The sequence below is a fragment of the Loa loa genome (assembly GCF_000183805.2).
Source record: "Loa loa unplaced genomic scaffold supercont3.13, whole genome shotgun sequence".
Lineage (NCBI taxonomy): Eukaryota > Metazoa > Nematoda > Chromadorea > Rhabditida > Onchocercidae > Loa > Loa loa.
The window spans coordinates 113,764-131,459 of NW_018108193.1; the positions used below are offsets into that span (position 1 = coordinate 113,764).

General features: G+C 32.3%; 6 protein-coding genes across 6 annotated transcripts in view; 2 read left to right on the forward strand and 4 right to left on the reverse strand.

The window, feature by feature from the left end:
• The window catches only part of LOAG_06409 (hox-6c), an 11,359-nt gene extending 3,856 nt beyond the window's left edge, over positions 1-7,503 (forward strand). Inside the window, exons 2-3 of the mRNA XM_020447139.1 lie at positions 5,149-5,297; positions 7,248-7,503. Coding sequence (XP_020302598.1) covers positions 5,149-5,297; positions 7,248-7,340 — 242 coding nt within the window. The 3' untranslated portion in view covers positions 7,341-7,503. The remainder of the gene's footprint in view (positions 1-5,148; positions 5,298-7,247) is intronic.
• Positions 7,504-9,380: 1,877 nt separating this feature from the next.
• Positions 9,381-10,653, reverse strand: LOAG_06410 (hypothetical protein; the record flags this gene model as incomplete). Its single annotated transcript, XM_003141946.1, has 4 exons — positions 9,381-9,496; positions 9,556-9,643; positions 9,793-9,937; positions 10,484-10,653. 4 exons carry the CDS (start codon positions 10,651-10,653, stop codon positions 9,381-9,383), a joined length of 519 nt encoding a protein of 172 aa, XP_003141994.1.
• Positions 10,654-11,729: 1,076 nt separating this feature from the next.
• Positions 11,730-13,016, reverse strand: LOAG_06411 (hypothetical protein; the record flags this gene model as incomplete). Its single annotated transcript, XM_003141947.1, has 3 exons — positions 11,730-11,921; positions 12,176-12,424; positions 12,540-13,016. 3 exons carry the CDS (start codon positions 13,014-13,016, stop codon positions 11,730-11,732), a joined length of 918 nt encoding a protein of 305 aa, XP_003141995.1.
• An 84-nt stretch (positions 13,017-13,100) lies between these two features.
• LOAG_06412 (NADH-ubiquinone oxidoreductase subunit B) lies at positions 13,101-13,860 on the reverse strand (the record flags this gene model as incomplete). Its single annotated transcript, XM_003141948.1, has 3 exons — positions 13,101-13,174; positions 13,304-13,453; positions 13,665-13,860. 3 exons carry the CDS (start codon positions 13,858-13,860, stop codon positions 13,101-13,103), a joined length of 420 nt encoding a protein of 139 aa, XP_003141996.1.
• A 21-nt stretch (positions 13,861-13,881) lies between these two features.
• LOAG_06413 (cytochrome-c oxidase) lies at positions 13,882-14,673 on the reverse strand. The gene has a single exon (XM_003141949.2). The coding sequence runs from the start codon at positions 14,654-14,656 to the stop codon at positions 14,213-14,215; it is 444 nt and encodes a 147-aa protein (XP_003141997.1). The 5' UTR covers positions 14,657-14,673; the 3' UTR covers positions 13,882-14,212.
• Positions 14,674-15,340: 667 nt separating this feature from the next.
• Positions 15,341-17,696, forward strand: part of LOAG_16684 (hypothetical protein) — a 3,028-nt gene continuing 672 nt past the window's right edge. The window contains exons 1-6 of the mRNA XM_020449335.1: positions 15,341-15,452; positions 15,728-15,892; positions 16,029-16,148; positions 16,346-16,436; positions 16,911-17,041; positions 17,408-17,551. Coding sequence (XP_020307144.1) covers positions 15,872-15,892; positions 16,029-16,148; positions 16,346-16,436; positions 16,911-17,041; positions 17,408-17,551 — 507 coding nt within the window. The 5' untranslated portion in view covers positions 15,341-15,452; positions 15,728-15,871. The remainder of the gene's footprint in view (positions 15,453-15,727; positions 15,893-16,028; positions 16,149-16,345; positions 16,437-16,910; positions 17,042-17,407; positions 17,552-17,696) is intronic.

Here is a 17,696-nt window from a genome sequence, read left to right on the forward strand (position 1 = left end):
CTCCACCGTTACGTTTTCTTTCTTTTCTTCTCTCCTCCTCTCTCTCTCTCTCTCCCTCTCTCTCTTTTACTTTCCCCTGTCAATGCTTAGTTCATGCAGTTTAATAATCGATTTGATACGAAATTTAGAAATTTTTACATTTTTTTAAACAATTTTGAAAGTTTTTATCATATAATTGGCATTGAGGAAATTTTCAAATTCAATGAAATGAGGTGATTGTTGAAGTTATTTCGGATAAAAGTTAAACTTTCAATTTGAAATTCCTTTTTTTGAAAATAATTTGCTATTTTTCCGACATTTAATTACAGTTTATTCAAATTGAAGACACCAAAAGTTCCATATGTTAAGAAGCCTATCGCACAAGAAACCCATCATTTTTAGTCTCATAGAATCTCAAATTCCAAAATTAGGTTTTAATGCTGAAATTTTTGTTTGGATAAAATCAGATGCTTCCGCACATCTATCGACTACATTCGAAACCTTCAACACATTTATTAGTGCCTGAAATTTCATTCCTTCCATTTTCATCTGTTCATCCATCATTTTTCCTAAAAATTTCAATTGTAACTTGAAATTTATTCGAATACAATGATTGTTACCCTTATCACTATCCTTATCATAATCATTCGTCATCTAATCACTGTCGTTGATTAATAATTAATTGATGGATATGAAATAGCTGAATATAATAATAAGAAATCATCTTTGGTCCTTCATTAAGTATCACAAATTATTCAGCAAATTAATATTTTGGGGAAAGTTTTAAAACGAATAAGGGAAATTTTTGATGTTTAAAATGTGAGGAATTTTTTGAGACGGAATAAACACCAATGCTAAAAAAATGAAAAAAAAAGAACTGTTGTATGTGATTTATTTGAAAAAAAAAAGAAGTTCAAAAAATAGCGCCAATCCCAAAAGACAATTGTTCATCAGTAAGCTGGATTAACTGCTTTACAGATGGATGCCCTTGCTATGGGAAACATTCTTATGAGCTTATCTTCCTTTCCTACTATCAAATGTTAACATCTTATCAGCAAATAAATTCTAAAAACCCCAACTTTGATAAAAACACTCGGAGGATTATTAGTACTAGTTCCTCAATTATATGAACAAATTATTATCATCATTATCAGTTATCAAATAACGAGAATAATTTACTCCAATCACTGTGTAATGTTTTAGAAGAACGACTAATATTTTTGTTCAGTGAGCAATAAAAAAGCAATGAAAAATGATATGATAGTATTGCTAGTAGTGGTAATTAAATTAACATTCTTCTACGTTATCATTTTGCTTCGGAAATACTTTTTCGCCATAAAATGAAATTAAATGGGAAAATTTTAAATTTCAATTAATTTGGACCATCTCTAAATAAATTCTTTCTTCATGGATGCTAATTGCTTGTTGGAAAATGCTTGTAAAATCAAATAAAAACCATGAAAAGTTTATTTATTTCATATTTTTATGTGAGAGAATTAAACTAACTTTCCATATCGTACCAAAATCTAACTTAATCCAAGACTCGATCAAAATCTCTCCCATACTCTCTTATACATACCATACCATACCCTTTAACTACATGTAATTACTATTAAAATTCACTAATCATATAAATATTCCCATGTATTTGCTGTAATTTATCATTAGAGAAAGTCGTTAATTCCAAAGTTTGTATCAACAGAGCAAAGGGCTACTAGCAGAGGCGACTATAAATTTTATGAAATTTCTTACATTCAGCAGAAACCCGTGAGAACTTCTACTCAGACAAGTTTCGTTCCCAACTTGTGACATTTGTTACCACTTTAATTTACTGCTTACAACTGTTTTATTCGTTTATTAGTTTTCGATTAAATTTTTAGACTGTACAATATTTCGTATGTGTGTGTATGTGTGTGTGTGTGTGTGTGTGTGTGTGTGTGTGCGTGCGTGTGTGTGTTATGATTGTCATATCTGTTTGACAATTATTCTACAATCTAAATCCAACTGGATTATCCCTGGTTCATTAAAAAGCATTTTTAATGCAAACAGATTATCCTAAATGTATTAACATTCAGTATAGATATGATTAACTTCTATGACCTCTTAATTAGGACTTAACCTTCTATTATTCAGCTAAGTTTTTTTTTTTTTTGTCACAGAATTACAAAATAACAATCGAAGCCAATTATCTTTGCTTCTTATTGTTGATGAAAAATGATAGGATGATTGAAAGATATGTTATTTTTTTGTTCATTTTATCTCTTAGATTATTATTATCTCATCCCTTCATATCTTCACTTCCTTTCCATTAATGCAAATGAATCTATTTGCATCAAAGGATGAACCAACAACAAGGATGATATGATAATGCAAGGACAGGATCACCATACTATCCAATTTCCTTCGATGATGGTATACTGTAGGAAGAGGCAGGTGTATGTATATATATGTGTGTGCATGTATGTGTGTGTGTGTGTGTCTGTATGTGTGTGTATGTGTGTGTGTGTGTGTGTGTTGTGCCGTACTGCGTGCGCATCATCCTTATGGAACTCATTTGGTGTGAGGATTGGGTAGGGTAGTTTAGTATGTGATATAGGATGGGTGTGTTGGTTTGATGCTGTGCTGTTTGTGAATGTGTAATATTGATCGATAATTAATTGCAGAATTTTGTGAAATTTGTTGAAAAAAAAAGAAAAAGAGGGACATTTGAGTAGAAAAAGGGGAAATGAAGAGGTGAAGCTAACAATTTTCAATTCTTTTTATTGTATGATAAATTGTAAGACAAATTTTGATAAGTTCAAATTTTTAATTTTATTAAAATTTTTGTTAAATGAAATTATTGAAAAGAATCGATACAATGATTGAATGTATTTTCAACATTCAATGAAAGATTTTGGAAATTCTCGAGATATTTTTATTTCATAAAAGGTTAATACTCACACTATTATGCATTTGATGTTAAGTTATGTCATTTACAAGAAATACAGTTATCACATGAACTTCATATTTGTTTTTAAGCATAAAATTTACATATGAATTTAAAATAAATGCACAAATTTGAAATTGAACAATTCTTCGTTAAAATATAAAGTATACGCATGGATAAACTTATCAGCTATATCAACATTCTAATCATCTCACCATAAATACTTTTAATTATACTTCATTTAAGCATCAATGATAAATAAGTAAGATGGAGTGATAATGATACTGTAAGCATTATCCTTTTTTTTTTCTCTGACAATATCTAATGTTGAAGTATGTTTCCATATCATTCTTATATAATTATCATTATGGTAATAAGGATTATGCTATTGGGAGATTTGCAATTGATATTGGTAATTGGGAAAGCTCAACAGATGAAAATTATCGATTTCCACTTTCGATATTATTGTTACTGTTGCTGTTAATGATATTGACTGATTTGGGTGAGGAAAGTTATGATAAGATTTCTTTCTTATCTTCCGAAATACATGTGTGTGTGTGTGTGTGTGTGTGTATGTATGTCTGTCTTTCTGTCTGTGTCTATGTATATATATAATATGCGTACACATTTAACACGTAAATAAAACGTAAGTTCTTTCAGAGGTACTGTTACTGTTGTTGTTATCCTTCCATCAACTTCATCTTTCGGTTCGCTTTCATGCTTAGCAGTACTTTGTTACTTGGGAACATCATATTTCATTTTAGGATTCTTTGAAGTTTTACCGCTCTTTCATTATTTTCCATCTATAACCCTCGAGCAATGCTCGTTTTAGTCAACCAACCAAGCAAACTATCCCTAAATATGACAATATTTTCTATGACACGAATTAAACAAAGGCAGTACACCACCTCCTTTTCTTTTTTTTTCTTTCAATTTGTTGACACTTCCTCCATATGTCTTCTCTTTTTCCCAACTTGAAAAAAAAAAGAAAATTTCAAAACAAAAGGAAAACTTATGGTATCAAAAATATTCTTTTACCCATTACGGTAAACTGCGAAAAAATTGTTGAAAGATTGGGCAAAAGAGTGAGTACAAAGATCAAAGTCTACGGATGCTCACTTATTTTTCACCAAGATTGATTATGAATATAATTTTGAATTAAAAGTTCAGATATGCTGTGAGGTTAAAGGTCAAAGCATTAGTATTAAGAAATTGCTTGTCTCAGTATTAGCTATTAATTTAGTTAACTTGTTGGTAAAAACTTTTGGAAGCTAGAAATGCTTTCTGTAAGCAATGCTTTGTATACTTTGCCATCTATCTGAATGATTTTCTCTTCACTGGAATCCAAATATTTTTATTTATTTGAAATTTCGACTACAGGTAAAATTTAACTTTAATGTCAATTATATTTTGATTGAATTTCCCAAAAGTTTGCGAATTTTAAAATTCTGTTCATTTATGTGAAACAAAAAGGAAATTGGAAAACGATTAAAAGAAGGTCCAAAAAAAAAGTTCGTTTTTTTTTCTGCAAAAGCAGCATCTTCATTCCATTTCTCAGTGGTTTATCATTCCTCCAGTATAAATCAACACATATTTTGAAAATTGCTTTGACAGTTTCACCGCTCCACTTCAAAGGCAGAAGCCGCTCGTTCCTTCCTTCACGAAGTGAGCTGATGATAGTGGTTTTAAGAAGCACAAGTTTTCAAAATTTCTTTATGAAAGGCACAAAAAAAAGTCTTTATACATACAGTACGCCTTTGTACATTGGTTACGGTTAATTTATTCTTCACATGCACAACATCTTTGTGTATATATGTACAGTACACTATGGTACGCTGGTTACGGTCAGTTTACAAATACTGCAGTGATATTATATCAACGGTGATGTTATATCAGAAAATCTATAAGTTGTGATGGAACTATGAAAATGTCAGATCGTAAGATTAAAACAGAAAAGAATCTGTATTAAAGAAAATTTACTAATATTAAATAGATTGTTGAAGTTAAAAATGCTAGTTAAAATCATAGATCCGTGTTTTTTTTTTCTGTTGACCTTTCATTTTTTTTTCATAGCCTATTAATTAAGTGCTTGCATTGGATTATTATATATATATACAATGACCTCATGAAGTCCCATTATTAATTATTTAATTATGCTAATAGCTAAAAAAAAAGTATTGTATGAAATAATTTACAATAATCAATTCTAAAGATGATCATTAATCTTTGCTCACGTATTTCAGGTGGCAAAGGCGGTGAATCAAAAAGGACGCGACAAACATATAGTAGAAATCAAACGTTAGAACTTGAAAAGGAATTTCATTATAATAAATATTTAACGCGAAAAAGGCGACAAGAAATTTCCGAAAGTTTGCAATTATCCGAGCGGCAGGTTTGTTTTCATTTTTAAATGTTAGAATTAAGCTTTGAAATAATTAAATTATCACCGAAAATAGTTCAGCAAAAATGATTTCTTTTTGTTGTGTTAGAAATTATTACATGGTTTGAATTAAAAAACGATGATTATGGAAGTACTTAACATAACCTGACATTAAGACTGAATTAGTGATAAGAGGTGAACAGTGACTTGTAGAATTGTGTGAAGCAATTTCTTTTTTCTTTTTTTTTTATTTTTTCGTTTTATTTTTTTTCTTTTTTTTTGTTTTTTGCCAAAAATAGGACCATCCGTTGTTTCAAATGTGATTTATGTTTCGTTCTACGGTAAAGAAAAAAAAACACTTCGCATCAAACACTAACATCATTCTGGTTGGATACAAGAGAAATTTAATGGATTCTAAGAAGGCAATACAACTTCGACATCATTTTAAGATACCTTAAAGTATCAGAAATGTGATTCATCGTAGACTTGTAGTTGAATTACAACTGCTAATTAGTACACAAAACTTTGATGGATGATTATGTTAGTGGTAGTGGATGTGCAAGTCTGGAGTAATTCCTGCATCGATGGATATTTGTGATTGAGTAAACTAATCATGATATATTTCTTTGAAATTTTTAAAGTAAATTTTGTTTCCTGCAGTATTTTAATCATGTGACTTCCAAAGCATCACTTTTGTTCTCTTTCTTAGCTTCTCTCCTCTGAAATTGTAATCCTCTTCAATCTGGATAATTAGTTTCTATGATCCATAATTGAAATGCTAAGAGAAATTTGGCATAGAGGGTCTGAGTTAAGTTTTTTTTTGAATTTCAAAAATTAAAAGTAAACTGAGGAATAGGATACTATCAGATGAGAGAGAGTACCGGTTAGATAACGTATACAGTTTAATTGTCTTTAATTGTCAAGGTTAATGACTGCAGGGTATGTGTCACCATTTATGATCCATTGTATTCGTACTTCACGTCATATCTTTATCTATAATTGCATTCAAAATTTTATCGAATATTAGCTTCAACAGAATACTGTCAAAGAATTAAAAATGAATGAATTTGCTGTCATACATTTCGATTTGTTACGATAACTTTTCAAAATGATGCAATTTCAAGATGAAATGTAAAAGGAAATTTTCATCAATTTTTGATAAAGTATTGTCGAAAAATACTTTCAAAAGTCGGGAATTTCATCGTTTATTTTTTTTTTTGCAATCTCTCCTCAATTGTTTTGCATTTTTAAAATTAGTTTTAAAAGAAAGGAAAAAAAAGAAGTAATAGTTTACCGATGATTTGAAGTTATAGTACCATAGAAGCAAAGTTCCATAACAAAATGAATTTAGGTTTTTTTTTCTTTTTTTTTGTTTCATTTAGTCATCTGGTGGAATTTCATTTCCATTGTAGTGAAGATGCATTGGCTTGTATCAGCCGGCATGGGGTTTTCCTAATTTATTGCATCACCTGGGTGGTCCCATTAGAGGAAGAAAAGGAATTGTCCCGAAGACAAAATGAACATTCTTTTCATTTATACTAAACATGAGCCTCTGTTTTTTTTCCTCCCATTTTTTTTTCTTTTCAACCGTTCCGTTTTTCCCCCTGAATAAACTTTCCTTTGTTCTTTGCCGACTTGATTTCCCTTTTCTTTTTTTTTAGTATCACTCATAAAAATCTTTTGTCTTGAAGACAAAAAAAAACGAAAAAACTTTTGATTTGATTTTATGAATAAATTGTTGAATGTTTGTTTGTTTGGATAATAATTACTGGCAAAATAAATGGTTATTTTATTTGGGTTAGCTTGAATTTTTTTTTTAAATTTAAAGTTTGACATTTGAAAATGCTTTCAAAAATTGAACATTGCAAAATAATGCGAACAGACAAAAACGGTATAAGAAAGTTGAAAAACGAAATTAAATTTCGCATTAATTAATTAATTTTAGGTAAAATATGGTTCCAGAATAGGCGAATGAAGCACAAAAAGGAATGTAAAGGTGAAGTAACAACAGTGAATGAAAGTGATGAAAGTGCCGATGAACAGATACCAACATGACAAGGATTAGTGAACGAAGGACTTTTTGCTACCTAAGATACCAGAAATTTTAGCCTTATTACTGGTACCAGCAGTATACATCGAATAGAAGAAAATGTTGTTAGCTCAAATTCATGGAACCCGTTAATTAATCTCAACTGTAACGGGATATGCAGCAGTCTTCCACCGGTCAATTCGATATGTTGTGTAACTTTTGATACTGTCCTTGGCGATATTAACGAGTGCACCAACAAAGAGATCTCAACAAAAATTTTCGTATAATAATTTTTTTTTTTTTTCATGTGCTCATTAACTTATTATTACACGACCCTATCAGTTTTTGAATGGACTTCGAGAATCTTGAACAATTTCTAAAAAAGTGAATTTTACGAGTTAAACTTTTCAAATTTCGTCATCTTATTTGGAAAGCTCTTTCTAAACAAACAGAAGTATTTGAAAAGCACAGATGAAATATGTTAGAGAAGCATACCAGAATTGGGTCCACTGGTGCTGATATTTGGCTTTGGCTTGTAATTGTGTAATTATTAATTTCGACTTTCTTCGATATCTTCCATTCATGACAGTTTTATCATTAAGGAAATTTTTTGTTTTAATTATTCAAAAGCAGAAACTTTTCATTTTCCTTTATTCTTAGATTTCAATCTCTGCACACTAATGATAGTATATTTAGAAGTAAATTTTGAACAAATAAGGTAATAAAGTTGGGTTGGAAATTTTCCAGTAAAACTATTATTGGTATTTGCACAAAAGAAAATGATTATGTTGTGTTCCCGAGAAATTGAAAATTAGTACTGTGAGCTCGACCAGGGCAATTCGTTCCCGAGAAATCTTTGCAAGTGGAACGAGTACCTCGGTCATTTCATGATTTCGGGTTGTTTAACCAGTCATTGTAGCTATCCCATAGAAGGCTCATGTTTCGCGTATTATTTTATTTATAAATAAAGTAATGAGATTTAATGATGAATAGACAAATAGCAGAGAAATGGACTAAATTAAAATGCAAAAAGAGCAGATATTAATGATTTTAAATTAGTGATTTTTAATTAATCAATTTTGATCAGGTTGTCTTGATAGCTTGTGGCGCTTGTAATATAATTGTTAATTAAGTTGTCTTTTGAAGAACGACCTGAAGTTCCGATGATAGTGTGGAAAAGTTCGATAACAAATAACCTGAAAAGGAATCAAAGTACAAAAGTAGTTTTTTAAGCAAACAAAAGAAAATTATCTTTCTACTTCTAGTAAATAGGTTTAGTTGATTTTTTTTTTTAAACAAGTTTTAGGAACACTTGGTAGTTGTATTATTATTACTCTTATTATCATTATTATTGTTATTACTATTGTCATTACTAATGCGTGATACATGGTATATATCGTAAACATGACATTTGATATTGCGGGCTTTTTCCATTTCATTCTTCTTTTTTTTTGTATTTTCATTTACATGTATGTTTGTATGTTTTCTCGTTTCCTTTGTTTTGTTTATTTGCGCTTTTTTCCCCCCATTTAATTCATCATTTTTGTTGTATATTGTGAAATAAAAATGTTTCAATAAAGGTTTATGAAAGCATTTAAATGTCCAGGAAAGATTTAAATTCTAAAGCCTAAATATTCCCCAAATTGTCTTTGAAGTATTCAATGATAATAAAATGTGCAAATTGATTAAATATAATTAATATGTTTCTATAGAGTGATAAGATTAAAAATTAGATTGGTATCTTAGTTTTTTAAATTAAAATCTTGAAATGATCAATTCACTATTGCCAAAGTATTTTTATGTCTATGAATGGGAAAGCCTAATGACTAGCTGTCTGAGAACAACAAGCTAAAAGAATTTAAAGGATTGTTCAAAATGATCTGGAAATTTTTCAAATCACTTATAATACCAAGTTATATTGGCTAAAAATTGTATGGGTGGGAGCTGAGCATTTTTGTATAATCTACTCAAAGAAAGGTTATAAAATTTAATGCAAATTGATAAATTGGAATAATCAATTATTGAAAATTTGAAATGAAAAAAGCTTTATTGAACCTTTTTTTTCTTCAATCTTTTTCACTAATACTACATTGGTCCAGTTCATTAGTTGAATGTTTTGCTTTCTTGGAAGTGATTTTAGCAAAATTCTTAGCACCTTCTTTACCACCACTTTTCTTTTTTCCTGCAACAAAATGATTGATGGTTAATTGAAATAAATTTAATTTGAAATTTAAATCTAACCATCTTTGCTTTTCGATTTTCTTTTCCTTCCTCCTTCTCTTCTCGATTTGTCTTTGTCTATCGTATCAATTTTATTCATTTCTTCTTTCTGAAATAAGAAATTTTAAAATGATTAAAATTTTGATTTAAGACGATTAAATTGGAATTTTAATCAACTCAAGTTTTCACTGTTTTTTGATTTACTTTGAAAAAAATATACTGCTGAAATTCAGAAAGAAAAAAAAGAGAAAAGAGAACATTTTCATCATAATCGGGTGGTTTATCGCCTTCAAATGCTGGAAAATCATAAGGGCATGGTCGATTTTTGAAATCGATATGATACTCATTTTTCCAATCAATATGGAAATTTCTCATATCTTTCGGAGGTTGTCCATATACCATTCTAAAAACTAAGAGAGATTGTCTTAAATTATAATTGACGGATTTTTCAGTATCTTTTCTCACATAACGAAACAAAACATTTCTTCTTTTTTTTTTTTTGTTGAAAAATTAACTTGAAAAATGAAGGTTGAAATTCAAATGATTTGAAATAATCGTATAATAAAAGCTCGGTTTTTTTTTTAACGAATGACAAGAAAACCACTTATTACCGATCGATCGATCGATAGTCTAAGATGAATTATGTGGGAAACTCTTTGGTGACTTGCATTACAAGCCATTTTTGATGTCATGTAGAACGTATGGTTAATTATTGCCAAATGCTTTGCATATAATATCGGAAAATCTCAGTAATCTTCATGATAACATTTAGTTTCATATCTTCCAGATTTTTGAAAAGATATTTATATCACTTAATCGGTTTAATTTCGAATAATATGACTGAGCATTTTCAGAAGTGTTAGGAATAATTGATTATTTGCTAAGGAAGCTTAATTAATTAGATGAATTCAAAATAGGAGTTATTAGATGAAATTCAATTTGTTTTTACTTCGTTTTCTTGAATATATGCTCCACAGCGGTATCACCCTTCTGATCATTTTCAGTATCTAGTTGTTTGTATTCATCATCCGGTTGTTCTTGATAATCAAGATATGGAAAGAAATGGTCTTCCAACCCTTTCTCCTCATCATGGAATACATTCGATGAACAACAACCCATCTTCGGCAAGTAACGTAGATCAGCTTCGTCAAATTCGTAGAATTACAAATAAGAGCTACAAAATTCTAATTTAGTTAGATTGCCACTTTCCTCTTCTGCGGGAGCTTAAATATTATGAAAGGAAAGGATCTCGGGAGACAAGTCCACAAACTTTAGCGGCATTAAATTTAAATGCTCCAACCATGTGAAGTTGTTTCCCAAGTTTCATTCACTCCCTCCAATAGGATCATTTGTAAAGTCGAGCGGAATTTCAACAAGTTGAAATTCGAGCTGGCGGAATCAGATGAAGTTATTTAAAAGATCTATCTCGTGGTCGATACTCAATGGATAAAGTTTAGCAAACTTATTCTACATCCTTTCAGTTTTCAAAAACTCTACCCTCAAAAGATATTTAGTAACGTAATAAAACAGAAGCACAGTTTTGACAACCACCTTACGGTTACACCTCCATATCAAAAATGAACTTGAGCAGAATGTTCATGCATTTTATGTATGTGTATGAAATCATTACCGACGAATTAAGGACTTTTTCATAAAAGGCAATCAACGACCTAGGATGCTTAAAAATTTCAGGACCAAGGACCATCTGAAGAGGCAAACTCGTTAAACTGAATATTGAAAAACCATTAGAAATATAAGTTCCATGCTATTACCAATAACTAATTTACTGACATACTTGAGTAAGAAAATTAAAATTTTGCAGAACATAAGCAACTGTTCGCACATTTACTGACCGGAAGAATAATCGTTGTAGGAACTATCAGAAGCACGCAAGGGAAAGATAATTACAGTGGAAGAAATGAATTCATCACGAATTTTTTGAAAAAAAATTCGACAATTTAGGACCCAAATTTGTTTTTTCTGCAAATCTATAGTCGTGAAGAAAAAAAAGTAAAATATCGAATCGAAAGAATGCAAAATGAGACTACGGAACAAATCAAGAGTCTATATATTATTGGTCTAAGTTATCGGGCTCGGATTTAAAATCACTTTTTCATAAAAGGCAATGTAAAGCTCTAAAAGAATATTTGAATACACACAATTTTTGCTAGAAAACAGAAGTTTCGTAACTCTTATTATAGAGTAAAACATTTTGTTGTGTTTTCTTTCATGATTTTCCAATTTGGACTATGTTCCTCCGAAGAAAGCCAACTGAAATCCTGTACGTTACACCACTTGTTATTTTGTACATCTTGTTGAAAGCCAATGACGTTATATGGTGCAACTTCTATTCCATCACAGTCTTCAATTATCAAAGCCCCGCGTACCTGAATTATTTCGTTAAAAATATTACTTTTACAATTCCACAATTCCCGGAATTTTTACATTCCCCTCATATTAGTGTTATTCTATAAACCCTCCTTCTCCTTTAGCCATTTCTAATGAAATGCAATCTACATGTAATATTTATCAATTAGGACAGGAAAGTAACATGACAAAATATTGAAGGAACGAAACACGGATTTTTGCAAAAGAAAATAGTGACAAAATAAGATCAAAATTTCGGAAATTCGAAACAAACCTCAATGTAGAGCCGGATCTGATGGCTATCATGGATTCTTACTTGTTGCGCAGCGACTGCAACTGTCAAATTCTCACAGTCCCGTATAAGAAGAGAAGTTTTAATTGGTGCGAAAATTAGGGTGCTGTGCTTCACGGATTTCATATGTACAGCCGATGCTTTGAACGGAACACGGATCACAGAACTAGTGACATTGTCGATCATAACTTCTTCATCATCATCACCTTCCACTACTAATTCCTTTCCATGCTACAATGCGATTTTTTTCTGACTTCTTAAAGCATCTTATCAGAAACCAAATATTAGAATCACAATTGATGGTAGTATTTGAATAAAAATATTCCACACTAACAAAAAAAAATACCTCGGCAGTTACTGTAATCGACTTTCGCATTAGTGATTGAGCTATTGCCTGAGTAGGACCAAGCGGACTACATTTGACAATTGCTGCTTTTTGTACTTTTGATTCGGCAGCATTTTCTTTTCTGGTGCTAAATGAAAATACTGATTGCTGATGCCCCAATCCAATTTGCTCTTGCATTCGACTGCGTAGCATATTCAAGGCTTGTTTTAGACGAAGTGACTGACGGCCAGGTGGAATTAGCGTAAGGGCGGTTTCCAATTCATGCAAAAGTTCAGGCTCAGTATTTAGTTCTGAAGAATTCACTACACGTGTAGCTTTTGCTAGCAATTTATCAAAATCTGCTGTATCAGCAGATAATTTTTTCATCGCAACTGTATCCCGTGTATGACGTGCTTCCAACCGTGCCAACATACGCTGACGTCTTTCGCTGACCAAATCAGTAGATTCCAGATTACCAATGCTTATTTCTGACTCCATTATAGCAAATATTTTCCGGGTACAACTAGCGAACAATAAAGTGCGAGATAAATGATACAACTTTGTGAGTATAGATAATCGACTCTAATCGAATTTTCTGTGATGTGCACGTCGAGGAATCCAAGGTAAAAGCACCTCCGAGAATTTACGTCCGTCTACTGAAAAAATTTACGGGTCATTTATATACCAGAAAAACAAAACCCTATTATTTGCTCAACCTTAGAACTGTAGACTAGTTATTCTAACTCGAATGCTTTTTTAATTGGAATTTCTATAAGAGAGCTTACAATTTGTCAAGTGCTGGAAATCTTCTGGATGAAGCGAGATGTAGTGTTCAATGACGGCGTCACGGGTTTTGTAATGATATTCACGAAGAGAACCGATAACGTATCCAACACCCCCCACAAATGTTAAGAGAACGAAGCGAGGAACGAGACCTGAAACGAAGTGTAAAATTGCATATACATCTTGCAACTCACATTACAACTATCAATTCCATTTAATAATTTGCTGAAATAAGAAGTGCTTTAATCGCTACTGGAACCCTTACTGAACGACTAATGGTCGAACACATCTCCTCCTCTGGAAAATCTATCATAAGCAGATTCACAGTTATTTACGCTACTTAAAACAAATGACACAACTGACTGTAAAAGAACGGTTTCCTTGACCAGTCCGTATAATATTTCCAAGATAATAGACCAGTACCAAAAGCAAAAAAAGTCACGGCCCAACGACGTGGCCAAGTTGTCGGATCAGCTAGTTTGAATGGTCGAGAATTATCGCGTAAATATGTTTCACGTCGTTGCAACTCTTTCTGATCCACCGTACTGCTTTTTAACATTCCCTTAATTTTATTTTTTTACTCCTCACTCCAAATGAAATGTTATACATTACAGCATTTTCAACGCAAAGTATATCAACGTTTTCAGCGTAGCTTACAAAACTGAGAGAAATATACAAAAAATCATTTGCAAAAAGACTACTTAGATATGAAGAAATAACATATTTAGATAAGGGAAAACTAATGACGATGAACAATATATACTATGAATAAGACGATTACAAGCAAAGCCTAAAGACTTTAACGCTGGAAAAATAAAACATAGCAAGAGCACAGTTATAGAAAACTTTATTTAATACAGCCTAAATTATCGTGTAGCGAAGGAGAGATTCATCCTTAGAGTACCTAAATGTTAACGATCAAAATGTGCCGGGTATATGCCTTCTTCTCTCCATTCATCAAATTTTTCTACCCACGATGACGGACAAAGATCCATAAAAGTGTTATAAAAGAATTTGCATGGTTTGTAATTTTCACCCAACAAATTGGTGCATCGATAATAATCCTGGTAATAATCGACGCAATGGCGTCCCATTTTTATTTGCTGATAGCGAGCATCTTTTGGAGCTGTCCACAGCGGTCCATCAGACGAGGTCTGTTGTTTCCGATTGTATTTTCGGTCGAACCATCGCGCGTCATCCGGTGAACGGTTTAGATAATCATTTGCATCCAATTTTGCCAACCGTTCACTCAGCGTCAACGGCAGTTCACCGAATTTACTTGATTCTCGCTCCGGTTTTTCTCCCTGTTTCTTCTTCTGCTCTACCAGCTTTTCATTTTCCGTTCCCTTTGACATCTAAATCTACAATAATTTTAATCGTCGCTCCATCAATTCAAACCCCGTACATAGAACGCGCAGACGAACCCCCCCCCCCCGCACCTCATGAATAACGGAATTTGCCGATCAATAGCGAGCAGTCTCAACATATCCGTACAGAAAGAAGTCAATCGTTTCGAGACGAAATTCTTTCGCTGCAGCCTCCAGGACTATGCAGGTGTAATCCTTGGGCATCGTGACTATGAGAGTGTATGAGAAGGAAATGAGAATGGATCAGAGATTGCAAGAAGAACGAAATAGCCTGGAATGAGAGACCGTAGACAGAGAGCGATTGCGAGTTATAGTGAAATTAGTGAAGTGAGGATGGTAAAGGAATCTCACTATAGCGGGCTATAAGGGATTTGAGACGGCAGTGGTAACATGACACAAATCTTGGATAATCAGAGACTGGAATTGTTTTTAGTCAAAGTGGGGAAGTTGGGTAAGACAATAAAAGATTGAGAAAGGATATTAGGTCGGATGTGTTTAAAAGAGAGAGAGAGAGAAAGAGGAAGAGGAAAGTTATACCATTGGTCCATATTCTGGATGGAATTAGATTTCGTAGGAGAAATTCAGGAATCCAGTGAGAGGGATTCAGGAAAGGAATTATATTCTGTGGGGGGGGGGGGGGAGATGTGTGTTATCTGATAATTTGCATATATATTGTAGATTTTGCATGAGTTATGTCGTCATTGAAACGATCATCGAAAGTCGGTCAACGGATTCATCGTGAACGTCCTCAGGTCTGTCACACTGTTGGAGTCATACTTATCAGGTTATGTATTCAGAAATTTCTTGGAAAACATGAGATTATAACTGCAAATGAATGGGAATTCAAAGATTCCGCAGGAGGAACGTGTGTGCGTGTGTGTGTTCAATAATTTGCATGCGTAATGTTTATGCTTGTAAGCGCATGAAGTTTTCCTGATTCTACATTGATAATAATAACAACGAAATTTGGATTTAGTAGTCTTAAAACTAATTTCAAACACTGTTGGGTTTTATTCCATAATTCCGTTCGGACAACATGTAAAGAAGAAAAATTTGCAGCCAGAATCGCGAGCACAGTTTGGTCTATTGGAAAAGAAGAAGGATTATGTTCAGCGTGCTCGAGATTATAATTGCAAGAAAAGGAAACTGCAAAAGCTGCGACAAAAGGCATTGAATCGAAATCCGGATGAATTCCATTTCCATATGGTTCGAAGCCATGTTGAGGTAATCTTTCCTTTTCTTTTGTCATCCGTTATACGATTTAGTTGGTTGTACTGCATAAAGTAGTTTTCTTTTGATATTTCTTTCAAAAACTATAACGAAATTTTTTTTCGTCAAATATTTATGTTGAATTTTCCAGGAGGATGGAGTACATCATGAGAATACCCCAGAACCTGATGAGGATACATTGGTTCAGAAGAAGTTAAAGAATTTAGAAGACCTGAAATATGTGAAGCATCGGCTGACTGTTGAAAATCAAGTAATTTTAGTCATTTCATGGTTCTACATTTGAGTTAGTAATGCGAAACGTTTCCGAACGGTGCTTCCGAATCGGTGCTTTCAAAAAGAATTCAAACTAAGATTATAATTAGCAGATAAAAATTAGAAAGCATAATGTGTATAAAACATTGTTTTGACACGTACTTGTCCTAGTTGTTGTTTATGTTCTTTTTTTAGAAGATCGCAAAGTTGAGAGCAACCTTACATTTTGCGGATACTACAGTCACGAAAAATACACATACCATTTTCGTGGACACGGAAGAAGAAGGTTCCTCTACTTTATTACTCTCCTGAAGTTTTAAAAAATGATCTACAGCTTTGATTGAATGGAAACAGTTGACAAGCAATAAATGTGTGGTGAGACTGTTCCCGAGGAGCCCCACTCTTTTACTTATTTTTCTCGTGGAAGACTGTTCAGATAACTAATATTCCGGATATGAGCGAGTTAAAGTATTGCTTTATAAACTAACATCATAGACTGTTTTTGAGACTCATAGTCTTTATTTGTTGAGCAATGGCGCTGATATGAGGAATATTTTCAGTAAGCTTCTAGCCTGAGCCTCCAAATCCAGTTGAACTCTTTCACTATACCTTTCAAGGAGTAGATGTCGTTTTTGATGGTCTCGAGTTTTAGTTATGAAAGTTGTCTATTTTGCTAGTGACTCACGAGTTCATTTACCAGTGAATAAGGACTTTTCATGATAAATATTTCAAATCATTCAATCTAAATAATATCTTTTAGCAAAAAGTTTTAACCCCGTAAAATATTTCAATACGCCGAAAGAAGTATTGGATCGAAGATATAATCGACCGCGTATTTCTACTCTCCAGGGCAGCACCATCATAAACGCTAAAAGAAGAGATGATGTAAAGGTATACTCATAAAAGCAGCTTTTTTTATTGTAATTATCAGCTGTATAAATTGTGGAAATAATCATTCTTGATCGTTTGGTTTATTGAAGAATATCGAATTCATTCCATTTATTCACTCGTCTTTTTTGATTTGAAATATATATATTTATTGTACTTAACTTTCTTATTTTACATGTGTCCTTACAGCAATATTTTATGTCCGATCCAATTTTGTTCCTTATCAAATGCATAACGCTCCAGATTTTGTCTTTCGCTAACTTGATCGCTATTTCTAAATCTTAAATTTAAAATTAACTTAGCAGCTTAAACCATATAACTCATATAAATATTTAATCCATCCCCAGAACCATGGATCAATTTTTTTAGCAAGCAGATCACGAGCGGCGGAAGATGTATAGTGAACTATTGAAGAGGATGCAGCGTGCCAAAGAATTGAAAGTCGTTGTTGAAAAATTGGAAGTTAGAAGAAATATAGCAGAGAGTAAGGGAAAAGAACTGCGGCCCAAGAAGGTTACATTGCATATATCTCGATGTGCAGAATTTTCTTTTGTTGTTCCGTTTTATCCATATTTCTTCTCTCTAAATTAGTTCTATCTCAGCTGCTCATAAGCTTCTTTTTTATTTAACTTCATTTTACTAGTCAGTAGTTATCTTT

Coding starts and splice junctions, on each gene's coding strand:
- LOAG_06413 (XM_003141949.2), bottom strand. CDS start 14,656: ATGTCAAAGGGAACGGAAAATGAAAAGCTGGTAGAGCAGAAGAAGAAA.